Source organism: Eurypyga helias, unplaced genomic scaffold (genome assembly GCF_000690775.1).
Source record: "Eurypyga helias isolate BGI_N326 unplaced genomic scaffold, ASM69077v1 scaffold31912, whole genome shotgun sequence".
Lineage (NCBI taxonomy): Eukaryota > Metazoa > Chordata > Aves > Eurypygiformes > Eurypygidae > Eurypyga > Eurypyga helias.
The window spans coordinates 1-18,101 of record NW_010235803.1 but is presented as its reverse complement, the minus strand read 5'-3'; the positions used below and the strand labels follow the sequence as shown (position 1 = coordinate 18,101).

The following is an 18,101-nucleotide window of genomic DNA, read 5'->3' as shown; positions in this document are numbered from 1 at the left end:
CACCAAATGAAGCACTTAAATCTTATTAAAACAAAACACGGAGCATTTGGTACCCTGTGGAGAGAGGATTGTCACTGCCCTGTGTTTAAATACCACAAAGGACTACTTCTGTAATTCCTACTGGATTTCAGTAGTTCCTCAAACTTGCTACAGTTTCCTCTAAAACAAGGAGGAGGTGAGAAAGGAAAGAGCAGAAATCTGCCCTTCACTTTCAGGGAATTCATATCCAGAGTGAAAATTCATGCTATGTTTACATCAGGCAAATCTGGACCTGTTTCCACTGCTTGTGTTCAGGCTGCTCCTTTCCAGCCTACCTTTCCAAAGTGCCCACACACGGCTGTAGACTCCTGACTTTTACTTTAGTTCAAGCCTAAAACCCTGGGTTAAACTTTGGGGCCATCACGGGCACCCAAATCCTCCCTGAACACCAACACAAACCAGAATTTAACAAGCAAGAAGGCAGATGGGTGTTGTTTTACTTGTGCACCCAACAGCTAGAAATAAGTGTGAGTATATTGACAAACGGCTTAAAGGATTGTCTGGTTTCACTTAGGGGCTGGAAGGACCCCAGCGAATTATCAATGCAAACATCTTGCTTGGAGCACGTTCCAGGAACGCTGGGCTCCAAGAAGTGCTATTACCTCAGCACCAGTTCTGGGGGAACACATATCCCTTTATACCAAGGAAAAAAGAGGCAGCCAGCAGTAATGCAATACCTAATCCACAGCTGACACCAGATTTTCCAAGAAAGTCAGCTCCAACTTTTAACACATATCAAAATTACCTTTTTTTTTTCCAGTTTGGGTGGTTTTTTAAGGCTTGGTTGATGGCCAGAAGAGCTGCACGGAGGGACCTGCCCTAAGCAGGAGGGCTGGAAATCATCCTGCTGCACGTACAGCATTGCAGGCTGATCACAGGTGGGATGCTCTGTGAACTGGAAAGCAAGAAACCTCCCCAGTTCCTTGTTATTACCTGCAACTCTGCATTTAGTTCACTTTCAGCGTAGTCTGCATATGAATATTCTGCATTGCCTGGAGATGCAGTCATCCTGGGAGCAACACGGCCCGGGGGGGCGTGGGCTGGATTTTGGTGGTTTTCCCTCATTTTTGTACCCTCACAGAGTCAGACTCAGACTATGACACGTTTCCTTCTGGGCAGACAGTTTTGGGTCTCTCCCCTGCTGCCTCCCATCACTAGGTTATGACATTCAGGACCTCTGCCTGGATCCATGCCAAGCTGAAGCTGGCTAATGATTTTAAGCATTACTTGGAGGTGGGGGCACAAAAAGCACAAGCATGGAAGTCTCACCTTGTCAAGAAACTCAGCTGGGAAGCGCAACCAGTCCTGGCTGTGAGCATGGCCAGTCCAAGAGGGTAGCAGGAGCCATAGACTTTCTTTACAAGGACGCATACGTCACTCTAGTCATTTCCTTGTTTTCCTGACAGAGGCGAGGGCACGGCTTACCGTGCCATGCGGAAAGCGCATTGTGTTCTCGGTGCACTGCACAGCCAGCTCAGGGGAGCTCAGACATACTCACGTGCTTTGATATCGCTTGGTATCAAACTTCTTGCTGCTTCCCAGCTTGGACCACCTGCCTCGCAGCTTGGCTGGGTGAATGGCTTGGTTTCACGATGTGCTGAACTCTCCTACTGGTGTTAAAAAGCAGCTGCAAGAGCTTAGACCCTCTCAAGATCAGGTAAAGCCAAATATTTCAACATCATCAAAATCCGAGACTTGTCCATTAGAACGCATTTATTTGAAAATATACTAAAATGCCTGGCTAACATGTCAGAGTGAATGGTCAAGCTTGGTCCCTCCCCCCAGTCCATCCTAGCTTAGTGGAGGGTCCCGCCCTTCCCAGCAGCGGTGGGATGAGACTCCTTTGCTCATTCGATGGCTTCCATGACTTCCATCACGAGAGTCCGTGGTCCTGTCATGATGAGACTGCTGATGGTCTGATAGTCCAGGTGCAAAACGTACATGCCATTCACTGAGAAAACAAACTGGCACACCTGCAAGGAGAGGCAGGGCAGGTTACCTTCAGCCCATGTCTTCACGACAACTTCTGCCCATGACTGACTAGAGCCAGAGGCTGCCAGGCAGCAACTTGCTACGAAATCCTGCAAACCCTAAAGCATTACCACTGCATAACCTACCCTCATCATCGCTGTGCTACAGTCACTGTATCATGAAAAAAGGACCACAGGGATTTAGGCTGCGAGCTCACAGAGAAAAAAGACTCATTTGTGAGCGGTGGTTCATTTCTCAGGCAGAAATGAGGCACAATACTACCATCTAGCAAATGCATCCATCCCCTTCCAATCCTGCCTGAAGCAAACAAGGAATCACACGCTGCATCTGCAGAATCCCATTATTTCAAATATCCGTGTGACTTCAGACTTACAACAACTTGTAAAAATTACTCCCTTGCTGCTGGAATTTTCACAGGGAACTGTGAAACCCCACATTTCTTTTATTCACACCTAAAACTCTACACACAAACCCCACACATGCTTGGGTCTAAAATGAGTTTCAAGACCTAAATTTATTTCACTCGAGCTGGAAATTACCTGACGAAACCAAACGAGGCATCAGTCTAAGCTTATCAAGCTTTCATGTACGGGGAAAATAGTTCCACACAGAACTATATTGTTAACGGCAGGAAAACACAATCTCAGGAGCTGGAAGAGCAAGCGATTAAGGATAAAGCTCTGCTCCTTCCCTGCTTCACCAGGGTTTTATACAGTTACTGGAGCTGATCTCTGAATTCTCTGCTTTGGTTTGTAGATCAGAGTTTCACCATCTCCAGAGTTTACTGCAGGGACAGCTTAGTTCTGAGAGTTGAGGTTTTTTCCACTTTAGCTGCCTGCAGCCCCTATGCTGCCCTGGCAAAAGGCAAACCCGCCGCCACGCAGCACTTTGCCTACAGACAGCATCCTTCCCTCCTTCCCTCCACCTCTCACGGTACTGCCAGGGCTCCATGTGCTGACTCGATCAGACTGACCTCCACTGCAGGAGGTGGGATTAGCACAGAGGATGCATTCAGCCTGAATTGCTTGAGCAGATCATAAGTCTTTCCTCCTGTTAAGTCACCACAAGCAAGATGTACCTTCATCCCTGCTGCAGCGGCAGGTCCTCCTGGGTCCACCGCCTGGATGTGGCAAGGTCTTCCTCCTCGGACCACAAACCCCCAGCCTACTGCATCGCCCACAATCTACAAACAGAACAAAAGGGTTCTAAAAGCCAAGGAATGGGTTGGATAGAGGAGATGCAACAGTTGCTAGTGATGTGGAGAGCTCTGTTCACAGTCCTCATCTCTGCCATGGGTGGGAGAGAAAGGAAATTTTGCCTCAAGGCTCCTCTGACCACCAGTGGGACAAAAGAACCTGTATGCTCTGCTTCAGCTGCGTTAGCAATAGTCTGTGTCACCCCACATTCTTTCTCAGCCTCCAAGGTGAAAGGAGAGCCCCCCTGGGCACTGGGGAGCTTTCCATATCTCTGCAGTTATAAGCCTCTGACAGCTCCCACCACGGCAGCTGGGGACAAACTACCCTTGGGAATATTGGCTCCAAGGAGAGTCTCTCTGTCTCTATTTTTAGTCTGGTAGATCTTTCCATTCACCTGTGCCAGTGTCTCAGAGAACGTCCTTATTTCCACTCTGAGTTTGTGAAGGGTTTTTGAACAGGCACCACCATCATGCCAGAGGCTTTGCCCTTCTGGACTGCTGATTTCTGTCTGCAGGTGTGAAGACCTCTCCTTGTCTTACTCAGTGTCTTGCTACATTTGGGTAAAATATACACGTTTTTTAAGAAACACTTAATCCTCTTGACATTCTTCCAACACTGCTGTCATTCAGGAGAGCACAATGGGGTATTCCTGGGATCCAGAACCACAGATTAATTGCTCTCTGCAAAGCTGTTTTATGATTAACGGTCGCTGTCAGCAAGCGCAGGAGAGCGAAGCGCAGGCAGCAGTGCAAGACATGCACCAAGAGCACGCGGAGAACATTTCCAGAGCACAAACACCGTGCCTTTTCCTTGGCACAGGGGACCATTTCCAGGGTGGATGTAGCCACTCTTAATTTTTCCCGCCCTGATCTCAGTCTGACAGTTTGCCGCGGCCATCTGACGCGACTAAAAGAGAAAAGGGATTCCCAAAGGACTTTGCACATTACCCATAAAGATAAACAACAGCAACTGCACAGCTAAGCACAAGGAAATGAGCCATGAAAGGCCCAGGCTGGCAGAGTTGAAGGGCAGGGCAAGAGCATTCAGGAGGAGAATGAACAGCACGTCCTCATACCTGCCAAGCTAATCACCAGCTTTATTTTTCTTGCTCCTTCCCACCAATTTCTACAGCACAGTCAATTTGGGAACCTGATCCACAGCTCCTCTGTAACCCCACCTGCATAAAACCTGTATGGCCAGACAGCCCTCTTGCTTCCTAAGCTGGCCACTGTGAGATCTCCCCTTTCAGAGGTGGGCAGGAAAGGGCTGGGAAGTTTGACACAAAAATAAACCCAGCAGGATCAGGTCCATAGGGCAGGGACTGTCTTGCAACATCCACACCCAGAACCCACCAGCCCTGTCTTGACCGGTCCTACAGCTTTAGAAATCACTAGAAAAGCAAAAGCCCAGAACCGAGGTTGCCCGCAGCATCCGGGAAATTTTGCAGTGTGTTTACGTTGTCTCATCCTAAGAAAGGCAAGAGCGACCCTCAGATGCTCCCCATTCAGATGCTGATGGATCATGGCTGATCTGCAGCAGGAACCTGAGGTGCATAAAGCTGTGCATAAAGGTGATATCCGTGTGACACGGAGGAGGAGTCTCAACCCTCACAAGATTTGACTGATTCTACAGTTTGCACGGAGCTCGATGAAACACAGATGGGAGAATTTTTTTGTCCAGGAAACATTCTCTTTCCTGATCTACCTCTTTGATACACATTAAATTAAAGCAGAGGCTGCGCACTTTCATCCACAAGAGTATCTGAAGACGTCGACCCATCCACATTCAGCGAGAGAGATGTGATGACATGCTATGCAATAAAAGTTTCAACGTAGAGAGGTCAGAGCAGCAGACAGAAAGCTATCAAAGAGCAGTCAGAGAGCCCAGTACTGTTGGATTAGCAATGCCATCCGCAATGGTCACTTACAGTTAGCGTTTTCTTGATGTAGGGGGCCCCAGGGGACAGCAGCTCTTCATTGGTGATGGGTCTCTTTAACACTAGAGCAGAAGGTGACAGATCCTATCAGAATCAAGGGTTTCATACAATAAATTGCATAACAAGGCAGCCTGGGGATTACCATGGGCTGGAGAACAGATGTTAGAACCAGTCACTGCACACAGAAATCTTTGCATTCATCTCAGTGTGTTCCAAAACACTTGCACAACTTCCGAAGCCAAGCCTCGGAGGTGAGGCTGCTCCTCCCCTCTTGCAAGTGACCCAGCGAGAAGGATGGGTTTGGCCCCGAGGTTTGAGCTAGCCCATACCCTGAAGGCACAGATATATCCTGTGCCACGACAGCGCAGAAGCCCAGACCTGATTTGGGGTTGCACTCAGCCACGGGAGGGAATACACACGTAGGAGTAGCACTGAAGTAGGGGCTGGAGTTTCCAGCCAGGGAAGTGACGCTGCTCCTTCGAACTGCCGAGACAATTTTGATCTCCTTGTTGGTCTGGACTGGAAGAGGCAGAAATAACAATTACCCAACAATTACACAGATGAGTTTAAAATATTAAAATTCCCTCCCACAACCTGACCCACATCGGAAAGGTAAACATGCACTGAAAACAGCATGAGCTTAGAAAGAATAAAACTAGCTTCAAAGACAGATCAAGAGCTGAGTTGATGGCAACTTGAGTTATTTTCCTGGGGTGGGGAGCTGGGATAGAGACTGCCACTGCATCATGACATCCACCAGAAACCAGAGGGATGGGGGATTCACTTTGTGGGATGCCTGGAGCAACACCCTCAGCTCTGGGCTACCCTGGTAACGTAATCCTTGCTTTCACACCCTTCCACAAACACATCCACAGTTACCAGAGAGAAAGCTGGTGTTGCCTGGGTCTGGGTTGAGCTTGCGAAGACAGAAGGGGCTGTCTGGGCTCTCGGAGAGGGCGCGAGAGGAGTTCTCGCTGAGTAACTCTGTGAGACGACGCCTCCGTCGAAAGTTGATCCAGAACTGGTAGAGAATGTCACTGTCAAAGAAGTGATGTCTATTGGAGACTAGGAGAGAAGAGAAGAGAAGGGAGAGGCTGAGGGGGTGTGAAAAATATATAGCAAATATACTGAGGGACCCAGGTGAATTGTGTGAACGCCTCTGTGTCCTACTGCAGTTTTCTGACTGAGAATGCTACCCGTGGGGAAGGAGGAACAGCAGGGCCACCTCCCCGGGGAACACCACCGAGTCACAGCTCTCCACCTGTCCCAAGACACCCCGATCCTCCCAACCCAGCCTTCTGAACCCAGGGGTACATCGCAGTCCTGCCGCCGGAGGCTTTGAACTGAAGAGCAGTGGCTCAGATTTTAGCGTAAAGCCCCTGTGGGTGGTGGAAGATTGCTCCGATTTCAAAGGTCACCGGTTCCAAACATAGAACTGAGGCCCCATTGCCATCTCCAAGCGGGCACTTGACCAGCACTTGTTGCGTGACATGAATGGGGCTTTGTTCCGAGCACAGCCTTGATGACTACGCTCATCTCTTGCTACCCATCCCAGCTCCAGCCGGACCCTCGCTCACCGTGCTGAATGATCCCGTGCTCCAGCAGCACCCGTCCCAGCTCCACCGCTTCCTTTCGGTTCTCCACTTCTCCCTCCTGAACAAGCCAGTCAACCATCTCGCAGCCCAGGAAAGTCCTCTGGTACTTCACCGCCTTCTCCTCTCGCACCTTCAGGATGGACTCTTCCACGCTCACCAGCCTGGCACAAGGTGGGACAAGGCTCCCGTGATGCTCTACACCCCATCCCTCCCCCGCTGGAGCTGCAGCCAGCCGAAGCAAGGCCAGGAGAAGCGGGTAAAGCCTTACAGCCAAAACATTGCTGCCCAGGAGCAGTGGGAAGGGAGGGAGAAACGCAGAGCTGGAGTCAGGCAGCTTTGTCAATCTTCATCGCAGTAGAAGGAGCAGCTTCAGCAAAACCAGTTCAGCTGCAACCGCAGGGGAAAGCCCAGCAAGCAACCGAATGCACACAACACATGGCAGATCGTCCGAATTGATGGAGAAGGTGCATTTCAGCAGACACATACTCAGTTTGCAGCGTATGAGAGAGCTAAATCCAATGTCTCCAGGAGAGGGGGCAGTGAGCTCAGCCGTGAGCTGCGCTGGGTGCTCCCCCCAGCTCCCACTGCCCAGCAAAAGCAAAGTACCAGGGATGCACATCTGAGACAGGGGCAGCCAAAATCACTGCCTGCCTGACTCCAGGACCTCTCCCTCCGTGCCAGTTTGAGAATCTGACTGCCAGGGTTTGAGGATGGAGAAGAGGTGAAGAGGCTGTCAACAGAAACGGGTCCAGAGGGTGGTCGGTGGCTGAACCCAGAGGGACTCGTGAGCTATCTGGGAAGATGGCTTGGATTTAGAACCAGAAACAATCAACACAAAAAAAAACTAAACAGTTGGAGGTGGAAGGAAATTTCTTTACTGTCTGAGACATAGCTTTTGCACCACAAATTTTGCAAATGGGCTAAGCGCTAGGCAGGGATCCAGGCCCATGAGGGCCCTGAAGATTTGCAGGACCTAAGTCCTAATAGTGTGGGCAGAAGCAGCTGACCCAGGGATGCTCTGGACATGCCCATCCTGAAGCACTCAAACTGAAGATGGGACCCCAGCGCTTCCCTGTACCAGATCCCAGAACCTGCACTTGGGCTGGAGTCCCTGAAAGCATCCACGAGCTCAGAGTACAGCTCCTGCCCCAGCCCCAGAGAGGCTGGTTGTCCCAAGGCTGTGGTGGGGCTGAGGAGACAGCATTTCCCAGCGCTACAGCACGGGGTACAGAGAAGGAAGAAAAAAGCCAGCTGCCGCCGTGGCTCCCAGCTGTAGAGCATCGTCAGCAAGCACAGCCAGCAGAAAAGGCTCCCAACCCCCTTGCTGAGAGTTATTTTGCAGGAGAAGGACTCACGTACTTCTCGTAAAGACTCTGCCCTCTCAGGAACACCTTCACGTCCTTACTGAGAGGGAAGGTCCCATCATCCTTTCGGAAGCGGTACAGCAGCTTGGCATCCTTGTAGTCCAAGTGCTCGTCGCAGACTGAAAGGAGTTCAGAGCAGGGATGTCAGTGCTGGGGTGGGCATCAGCCCGTAAGGGACAGACAGAGCCACGCACCCTCAGCTGGGTGCTATCTCCACCTTAAGAGCTACGGGGGCTGCGTGCAATGCCCTTCTCTATGCCCCTCATTGCACGCAGCAACCAGCACCCAAGCCTTCGGTCCCCAGATCCAATGCTTACGAGAGCCTGCAGCCCATGCTGGTGGGAAAGGTCAATCCCACCGAACAGACCTTGGGAAAGCTTGAGTTTGAGTCTACCATTTCATCCAGACACTAAAATGATCATTAGAAAAAAATGGGAATTTTGTTTGGGGTTTTTTTGTTTGTTTTTTTGGGGGACGGTTGTTTGTTTTTACTGTTTTTTTTTAATTTAAACATTGATGTTTTGGTTTAGACTAAAAGAAAACAAACAGAATTGTCTCAACCAGCTTTTTTTAGAAAGCTACTTCCACTTGGAGGATAGGAGGAAAAAAACCAACCCCACTGCATCCAAAACCCCACAAAATCACCTCTGTCCCTGTCAAAAACACTTGTAAGCTAAAATGTATAACGACACCAACTTTGCCACACCACTTTGTGCCAACCCTGCCCAATTCATTGGCACGGTAAACTGACTTCAAGAGAAATTCTTCAAAGCCGAGTGCATACAACTGGAATAATCAAATGGATATGAAAAGCCTCAGTTTCATATTTATCTTGGGGATGATCAGAGTCTATAAATGCACGGCTGTTGAGCGCACGCAATGTTTAGCAGGTAAATATCAGTCAACCTGCCTTTCTTGAGGTCCACCCATCAGAAGCAAGAAGGAGAAGCTTTAGCAATAAGACAAACAAAGTAAAGAATATGCCTGGAAAACAAAGAAAATTAGACAGAGGGAAAAGACCCTCATATTTCCTCACTAGAATAACATAATGCACTAGAGGGAAATTCAAAAGTCTTAAAATACTTCTTGTGAAAATCATAACCCTGGTTCATTCTTCACCCATCATTCATTCCTCCTGAGCAGTGTCTTGGTGGGAGGTCAGGACCACGACTCACCAAGCAAGAAGGCAGGTCAAGAAGGTTGTTTTAAAAGGCAAAAATTTGCATCTTAACAACTCCAAGGAGCAACGATTCGGATGTTGTTGCAGTCGGGAACTGAACATAAAACCTTACAGGACTGTGCGCAGAGAAAGCCAAAGCATTTTTCCTATTCAAGGGCCAATTTCAATGTGTTTCCAGCCTGTAATAGAATAATAGCTCAAACCACATCAGAGCATTAAGAGGCAGCAAAGACAATGATCTTTATGAGATAATTATCATCTCCTGGATCCCAGCGGAGAAGAGGGCAAACAGTTTAGGCAGCCAATTGCAAAGCACTTAGCACAGTGCTGCGGTTAGCAGGCAGCCCCGTTTCCACAGGGCTAACAAAAATTAACGGTCATAAGGCAATTTGGAACCTCAACTTGTGTGTCCAGCCAGGAATTATCACAGAAGCAGGAGGGACGCATCCGCAATAAGCAATCAAAACAGCACTGGTAGCCAGTTTAATTAACTAATGGATTTGTTTGAAAGTGTCAGCTGGAGAGATGGAAAAATAATCAGGTTTAAGTGTTAATGGTTAACTGAGAACTCACTGCTTCAGCTTTACGCTTTTGTGATAAAGCACAGCAGCAGTTTATTTTTATTCAAGGCAGCTTAATGCAAAGGGCATTAACCTCAGCAAGTCTCAGAGGGCAACAGTGTTTGCATTGCAGCGGTCCAAGGCAGCTATTTCTGGACCCTGGAGAAAAGGGGGAAGAGAGGGCTGGATTCGGTGTGGTTCACATCTGCTTCTGTCTCCTTGGCTTCCTCCTCTCGTGACAAACTACCACCCAGCTCCAGGTTACCATCACTCATGTCCCAAAGACCTGGAAGCAAGAGAACCCAGCCAAGAGCAGCTCAACCACAACCCTTCCCACCACAGGCAGCGGTCTCCCAGGCCTGTCTGAAAATCCAGGACTTTTGGTGCTGATTGGGCCCGAAAAATCACACGGAGCAAAGCAGCTCTTCAGTAATGTGAAGCACTTGTTTCCCGTTAGATGGGGACCAAGGGCTGGACCTTGGGGACTGCTCTGCAGCTCAGGGACAGGTGCAGACTGTGGTACATGACCTGAGTTTGTCCAAAACTGCTGAAAATTCCAAATAATTTTAAAAAATAACAAAGCCAGAATCCTAAGGGCTGGTCTCCAGCACCAAGCTGCTTTTTTCCAAACACTCCTCCTCCCCCCTCCTTTTTTTCTTTCTTTAACAGATTCAAAGACACAGCCAAGCCTTTGAAATGGCATCACACACTTCATTCCCACGGGAGGCATTCCCACAGGATTGCTTCAGCCTCAGCTTTACAGGCACCAGATGACTTTTTTTTTTTTGCTTTGAGTGGCATTGACTCCACACCCCTACGTGTCCCACACCAACACGGATGGGAAAACTAAGGAATGCTGCGCTGTTAGGGTAGAAAACGAGCTGTCCTGCAGATGTGAAGCGTGCGTTACCATTCAGCCTCCACTTCTGCACGGCACAAACGGGAGCTAGACCAGCTTCTGTGAAAACATCCACCACCACCGCTGCCGACTCAATTGCTGTAGGGCAATATAGGTCAGGCATTACTAAACCTGGTTTCAAGTAAAAGCCACTTCAGAAGCTGTTACCAGTGCACAGCCCAAATCCCTTTTTTGTGGGGCAGGGAACTGGCACATCCCCCAAAGCAATGCAGCTCCAGAAAGATCCAACCCCATTCAGCCTCCTGCCTGCCCATCATCTCCCAGCTGCTCCAGGAGCCCTCACCCCATAGCAGGGACCTGACCATGCCTCCGTATCCCAGGCTGATGGCCACACGCGGTGACCAGGTGCCCAGCCCCTCCCTGGGGAGGCTCAGCGGGCAGCGGCGAAGCCCACACACCGTGATGAATGATGTAATGGTCCATTAGCTTCTGCATGAGGCGGATGCCCGTCTCTCGGTCCGGCGCTTCTTTGTGGTCGATCAGCCAGTCTGTGAGCTCCTTCGCCACAAAGCAGTTTGGGTATGTTCGGAGGTGGTAACGTCTGTCCTTAATGAGCTTCCCATCGTGGAGGCGAAGCCTGGAAAGAAAGAGCCATTGAGCATAGCTGGTGTTAGAGGGGAATTTGGGTCTAACCCTGGCATTACGGCTGGTCTGTGACTTCAATGGAAAGATATGTATGAGTGAAGGTTACTCAGGTGAGCATGGCTTTGACTCTTAAAAGGACCTTAACAACTGAGCAAGCCACAAGGCACAGAGATCCTATGTGTTCAAGCCAAAGCCCACCCAACTTGGCAGGAAAACCACCCAGGAACCAAACTTTTTCCTTGTAGTCATGACTGTTCCCAAAATACTAACCCCGGGAAATGCCCAGTGCACGCAGCAGACTCAGAGGGGAGCTATTAATTAAACATCTCCTCTGTAACTCCAGGATGTTTCTGGTTTCAAATTATTCATTTCAATTCACAGTTTTGCACTGGGCCAGTACATTTTACAAAGGCATGAATCACTGCAGCCTTTCTTTATTTCACGCCTCAAGTTCCTTTATTCTTTTTGAATCATAGAATGGTTTGGGTTGGAAGGGACCTTAAAGATCATCTAGTTCCAACCCCCCTGCCATGGGCAGGGACACCTTCCACTAGACCAGGTTGCTCAAAGCCACAGGAAGTGGCTTTGAAGAAGTTACACAGATGACAGCATGGGGGACAACAGCTTCAGGCACCGTACGAGAAGTTTTAAACATCCTAAAATATCTCAGATAACAATGGATTATCCTATGTTGCAAGATTTACAAATACTAGGGTCTCAAAAGCCTTAACACCTTTTGTTGGATGAAGAATTAGTAATTGATTGTTGTAATTAATGTTGAGGCTACTACAAGCCAACATCATTCTTAACAGATATTTTCAGATCTTCCTGGTAACTAAAATACCAAACCCAAGATGCATGCAGAACCAGCTCCTGGCCTTGCCTTTGACAAGCTTCCTTCAAATACTGAAGTCTATATTAGGTATTTTACTCTCTTTGCCCAGAAGACTCATTCCCATAAGTGACCAGCACTCGTTCTGCATATGGATTTTACCCAAAGAGAACAGTCCGCAGGCAGCTGCCTGCTATTTTTAGTGTGTTTAGCTTTTTCCTTCCTTTATTTCACAGTCCACTGTCAAAATGCAATCAGACACAGCAGCAGAGAGGCTCCCCACCCCAACATCCCTCTGCTACGGGAGAAGACATGCAGTCCTTTTTTATATGCTTTCTTTCCTTCATAATCAGCAAGTGGGATGCCACTTTAGAGGCATGTTTGGTAGAGATAAGAGACGTACCAAGAGTACTATACTGCTATCAAGAGTCTGCAGGAATCTATAAAGACTGTATATATATACACACACACATATATGTGAACATACATGCACACACCCCTGTGCCCACAATAACACAGACCACAATCACACAAGGCCTGAACAGAAACTGGTTGGAGAATACAATTTCCTCTATAGGTCATTTTTGTATCACGTTTCAGAATGCTGCAGAAAATGCACAGATCTTGGGGGAGGGAGAAGAAAATTTTTAAAAAAATATTTTCAGCAAACAACACTGCTAAGACCTAGGATGTAAAACAATTAAAATACACTTATTCTGAAACTATTCTAGTGGGAACAGTTGCAAGCACAGGGATTAAGGGGTTTTTAAGCACCTCTGGAGCAGCAGCCTCTTGGACATTCTTGGGCTGGTTTGAGTTCGTGACAAGTTTTCTTTCCCACCCGCAGACCCACGGCAGTGGAAGAGGCACAGCTCGAATGTCCCTGTGGTCTTTCCACTTTCCTCGTTTACTGTTTCCTATCAACTCTGAGGAGACACCTTCTGTCCTTCAGACACAGAAGGACGCACCACCAACTGCGCCTTCACACAGCTCAGCTGGCACCTTCTATAAACCAGTCCACGTACGATGTCGCAAAAACAAAGCCAGTGAAATTATGAGTGGCTTATAACCGTGCTTCCAGAGAAAAACAAATAAATTGCTGGACCATGAGAGTCGACTTACGCAATGCTCCTCGCCCAGCAGTCGGCGCGCTGCTTTCACACGCCTGTGCTTTGGGTTGCCCGACTGTTTCTTTGTCAAGGTCACAACAAAGACATCGTTATTCATTCTGTGTAACCTTGATGAAAGGCAGATCCGCAGCAGTGTAAACAGAAGGGGAAAAAAAAATTATAAAACCCCAAACAAAACAAAACACAAGCCTCCAGGGAATCAAGAGTTTAAGCCACTTTGGCTGTTTAAAGACAACTTCCCCGTTCCTCTGGCAGGTCAGTGTTCTCCCAGCAGCGTTATGGATGTCCACTGCCAGAGACCAACCCCAGCAGCTCCTCTCCGGGCCTCTTCTGTGCATTCCCATTTCACAGTTTCAGAACGGAGAGTCCAAATCAGGGGCTTGCACCGAAGCAAAGGGCTCTCTTGTGCTGGAAAAGGTGCTGCTTTGACTGTGTCGTAGTTGCACAGCCAGAGCAACCCCTAAAGCGGTAGATGTTCTGCACCAAGAACTCACATGTGCCTGCATGGAGCGGGAATGTGTCCCTGGGGACCACTCCATCACCTCCCACCTACGCAAACAGACCTTGAGCATCTCAAGTGCCAAGGTGGACCTTTCAAGGATATCAACGCGGTTTGCACTCCCACAGTGGTTAAGTACAAGCAAATGACCCTGGAAAGATACGTCACCCAAAGGATATTTTCTGTTCCTACAAAAAACAACCGCTGCAAACAGGCTCAGGAAAGCCCAGTTTGCTGCACTGCCACTCTGCAAAAGCACCAGTACATTCCAGGGGAGAGGGGAGAGCTTTGCACATCTGTGGCAGACCAAAGTGGCACAGAGATGGTTTATTTTCCTACTTGTATTTAAGTGCATTTATAGGAAAACACGACTTAAATCTCAAAGAAATCCTGGTGAGCACAAGTCTATTCCCACTCCTCTCTTCCAGCAGTGCTCAATATTTAATAATAGGCTTTTTAAGGTCATTCTGATCATGTAGGCTTGTCTTCTGAATAACATTCACCTGGTGACTGCCCCATCAAGTAGTGTCCCACGATACCTCCAGCAAGACACCCTCCCCTTGGAGACATCCAAGGTCAGCAGAAAGCCACCAAACCTCCTGTGGATCCAAGATTTTTGGCCAAGAATACAAATTTTGGCACGTTCAGCTAGACACCTTTAAGTGAGCCCAATTCCCAGTATAAGCACTTTATGGAACAGTGTCTCCATTTGAGCATTTGAATAAAACACTTGGCACCTCTGAAAATCTTGGACAGTGGCTGAAATCCCAATTTTGTTCTTCATAGGAGAAAACCTTGCTTCTCCTCTCACTTTTTCTGCCCAAGACGTAAATTTACCTAGTACGTTTTATGTTTAAGAGTGATTAACACAGCTTAACGGAGCTGTTAGAGAACAGCTGGGTCACTGGACCATGAGGAACACCCAGAAGAGAGTGCACAAGGACTTGCCTGTACTTGAGAAACTTGGATTACAGCAGGGTGTGAATGCAAAGCGCAGTAGCCGTTCCAGAAGATCTCTGTGCAGAGAAGCCATTTGTTGCAATTAGATATTACTAATTGGGCCTCTTACAGAGGGAACACACAACGCCCAGTAAAACTAGTGTGACTTTTCATGCTGGTTTATATATCTGAAACAAAAAGACCAGCAACAGAACATATGAGAAATGAGCCCGAGACAGCATCCCCGAGGAAGCGAGGGGACCCTGGAGAACAGGCAACCCAAAGAAAAGTATCCACTGTCTCCTTGATCCCTTTCGGATCTGTGTTGTTCCCGGCCATCCCCACGACACATTCTCTCACCCCTCGCTTGTGCAGCTATTTCTGGCTGGGAAACGCATCCTGACACTGAACAGACTCATCCCTCCAGCCAAACCAGACTCAGAGGGATCTGCAAACTTGTTGGGAAGCCAAAGAACTGTAAAGATGGAGCAAAGGTTTGTTTGATTAAATACAATAGTGGGGAGGCAGGGCAGGAAGCGGAGAACAGGGAAAAACAAATGTTTTGAGATTTTGTGTAGATACAAGAGCGTTATTTGCTGATCGAGGTTTACAGAGCCAGGGCAGACCGCGAGCCTCCTTTACGAGGTACTTTATTCCTTACCCAGGGAAAAGCAGGAGAGCACCACACAGGCATTTAGCCCTGCCCCATCTTCTGTTTCCCAAGACATCATCCAGCCTCTCTGCCTCAGTTTCCCCATTGTGAGCTATTGGGCACCCAGGCCACCGGAGGATTTGTATCCCCAACTCCTGACCTGCCAGGCTGCAAGATCCCCAATATGCAAGAGAGACTCGGGCACTCAGCATGCTCTGGTCTGCAGCACTCATTCTCCTTCCAGCCAGATGAGCGGCAGGGGAAGGAATCCAGCTGCAGGTTGGTGTCCATCCCCTCACCCCCTCCCTGGGTTTCACACTCCATCCTGGCCAGAAGCTCCTTCCAGTCCTTCTGCACTGGGAAGAGGCTCCTACCCAGACCAAAGCAGAGGGATGCGACTGCTCTGTGCCAAGCCACCAGCAAAAGGACCCCCAGCTCATTGCTGCCAGCACCGGCTACTCTGGGGTCCTTCCTTGGCATTCAGACCCACCACCCATATAACACCGCTAACAAAGAGAGCGGTGATGCTGGATGGAATCCAGCCGCTCTTCTCTGTGCAACAACGAGCTCAAGCGCTCCAAGAGCAGGTCAGGGTCACGGAGCAGCCAAGGCTGCCCAAAGGCAGATCGGGTCTACTCCCTGCACTGCGGTGTTTGCAAAACAGCACGTGTCTCCCAGGTTTTAACACAACAGCATCCGCAGTGAGGGATCTTGCCTCTTCTCTCCTCTCGTGTGTGCTTCCTACCCCTCCTGTCACCCCTTCCAGCAGAGAGAACCTGCGTCAGGTTCGTCCCGGGGTAGCAAACTGAACAGCAGCAAGCAGCTCAAGATTGCAACCTGCTGCGATGGGCTTGGCCTGAAAACTCCTAGATTTTGGGAGCTTCCTAGCTGGGAAAATCCAGGACACTCCAGCTATAGGAGACAAAAAAAAAAAAAAAAAAAAAGAGAAAAAAGATGGGTGCCCCCAAAAGTACATGTATTTTGGGTTTTCTACGCAACTTTATCCCAGTCGCACTAACAGAAAGATATTCCCTCCCTGCCCAAACTTCGCCTCCCTTCAGGCTTTTAGCATCCTTTTTGAAAGGCTCAGGGTACATTCACGCTGCCAATAAGGAGTGAAGTGTCCAGAGAAATATTGAGAGGAACAATCGAGTTGGTATTATTGGTTGTCAGAAAAGTGTAACATTTGTACTTAGAAGGCCTAACGCAGCGTGCGGCGTACAAGAAAAGCTCTCTTCACGAACAGGTTTATTGTATCCCCTCCTCCTCCTTACAGTCACAGTCACCAAATGGTCCAGGATCTGGCATCCTCCTGGCCTGCAAAAGGCATGAGGAAGCCACATTGCTCCCCTTGCACACACACTGATCAGTTTTAACACATCTTTACTATTTTGTTTTCTCTCTGAATACCTGACGCCTCCTTTGGCCCAGGCTATAGGACTCATTTTAAACCTCAGTCACTCCAGAGGTATAAAATACTGGAAATATAAATATGAATAAGCCTGCCCTGCTGGAAAAAGTCATAACTTTACGTCTGTTGCACTGAGCTATTGAAGTCACCCATAGATCAGCTGCTGCTTTTCCCTGTAAGAAAGCCAAGCTCCTTCTGAAAGCCTTGCTTACAACACGGACTGCAAATGCTGCAAAGGCAGAAAGGTCAATGCAACCTCCACCCCCAAGAGCAGCTCTCCCAGACACTGCCCAAGGAAAAAAATTAATTTCTGGAGCTAAGACAGTAATATTTGTGAAAGACAACAGCCTGGAAGTGTGGCTAACCATCACTACATATTTAAAATCCAGCTACTTTGGGCATTGGCTGTGTTTTCAAGATAGGGCCCTGATCCGTAGCTGGAAATTATCAATCCTTGATAGAGTATGAATAATAAAGCTGAGGCTGATGTGACTCACTGAGAGTGGACAACATAGCCACACAGAGCTAACTTTAGAAACCTGACACTAGCAAACTTGGGTTCTGGGCTCTTTGCATTATTCAAGGATATATTTCCGATTTTCCACTCACGTTTCAAAACAAAACAGGACAGCTCCAGATACACACAGGCCAATTCTGCTGAAGAACTAGAAACGCCTACATTGCATGTAGAAAGGAAGGGGGGTGTCTAACCCCAGATACACAGGTTTTCTCAGCCACACGAGTTTTCTTGGACAGGAGAACATATTTCTGTCTTCATAAGAAAAAAATCTCAGAAGTTGCTCAAGACCTGGGAATACAAAACCAGCAGGAGTTCCCAAAAGTGACTCTCAAGAGAGGGAAGACCCTATGTGTTGCTTTGTGAAGCAATTCAGGGGCATGGCACCCATGGGACAACCTCCCAAATCACCCCCCAAAAGTCCAAACGCCCCCAAAGTCGCTGTTGTCCCCATCCAGGTGGGGACTTTGGGGAGGCTGCTCAGTGTCACCACATCAGGCTCCGGGTTTAGGGGGGGATGCAAAGGGATTTTAAACCCCCTGTGTTGCCATCTAACCCCCCCCCCTCCCCAGCAGCGGAGGGCAGGAGATGCTCAGAGAGGAGCAGCCGGACAAGGCAACACGGGGAAGGACCCGGGTCACCGCTGGTTTGGTGGGTGAAGGAAAGATCAGTGACACCGGGGAGGGGGAGACACCAGCACCTGGGTAGGGGGGAAAGCGCCTGCTTGAGGATAAAGGTTCGAGGCTGCTGGTAGC

The 18,101-nt window shown here is 48.7% G+C and overlaps 1 protein-coding gene across 1 annotated transcript; it reads right to left on the bottom strand.

The window, feature by feature from the left end:
* Nucleotides 1-1,811: 1,811 nt before the first annotated feature.
* On the bottom strand, nucleotides 1,812-11,358 carry LOC104506068 (DEP domain-containing mTOR-interacting protein-like; the record flags this gene model as incomplete). Its single annotated transcript, XM_010146879.1, has 8 exons — nucleotides 1,812-2,012; nucleotides 3,110-3,214; nucleotides 5,155-5,225; nucleotides 5,542-5,682; nucleotides 6,043-6,228; nucleotides 6,741-6,919; nucleotides 8,118-8,241; nucleotides 11,180-11,358. Coding segments are annotated over 8 exons (1,111 nt in total), but the record flags the coding sequence as incomplete, so codon positions are not given.
* Between the last annotated feature and the right edge of the window lie 6,743 nt (nucleotides 11,359-18,101).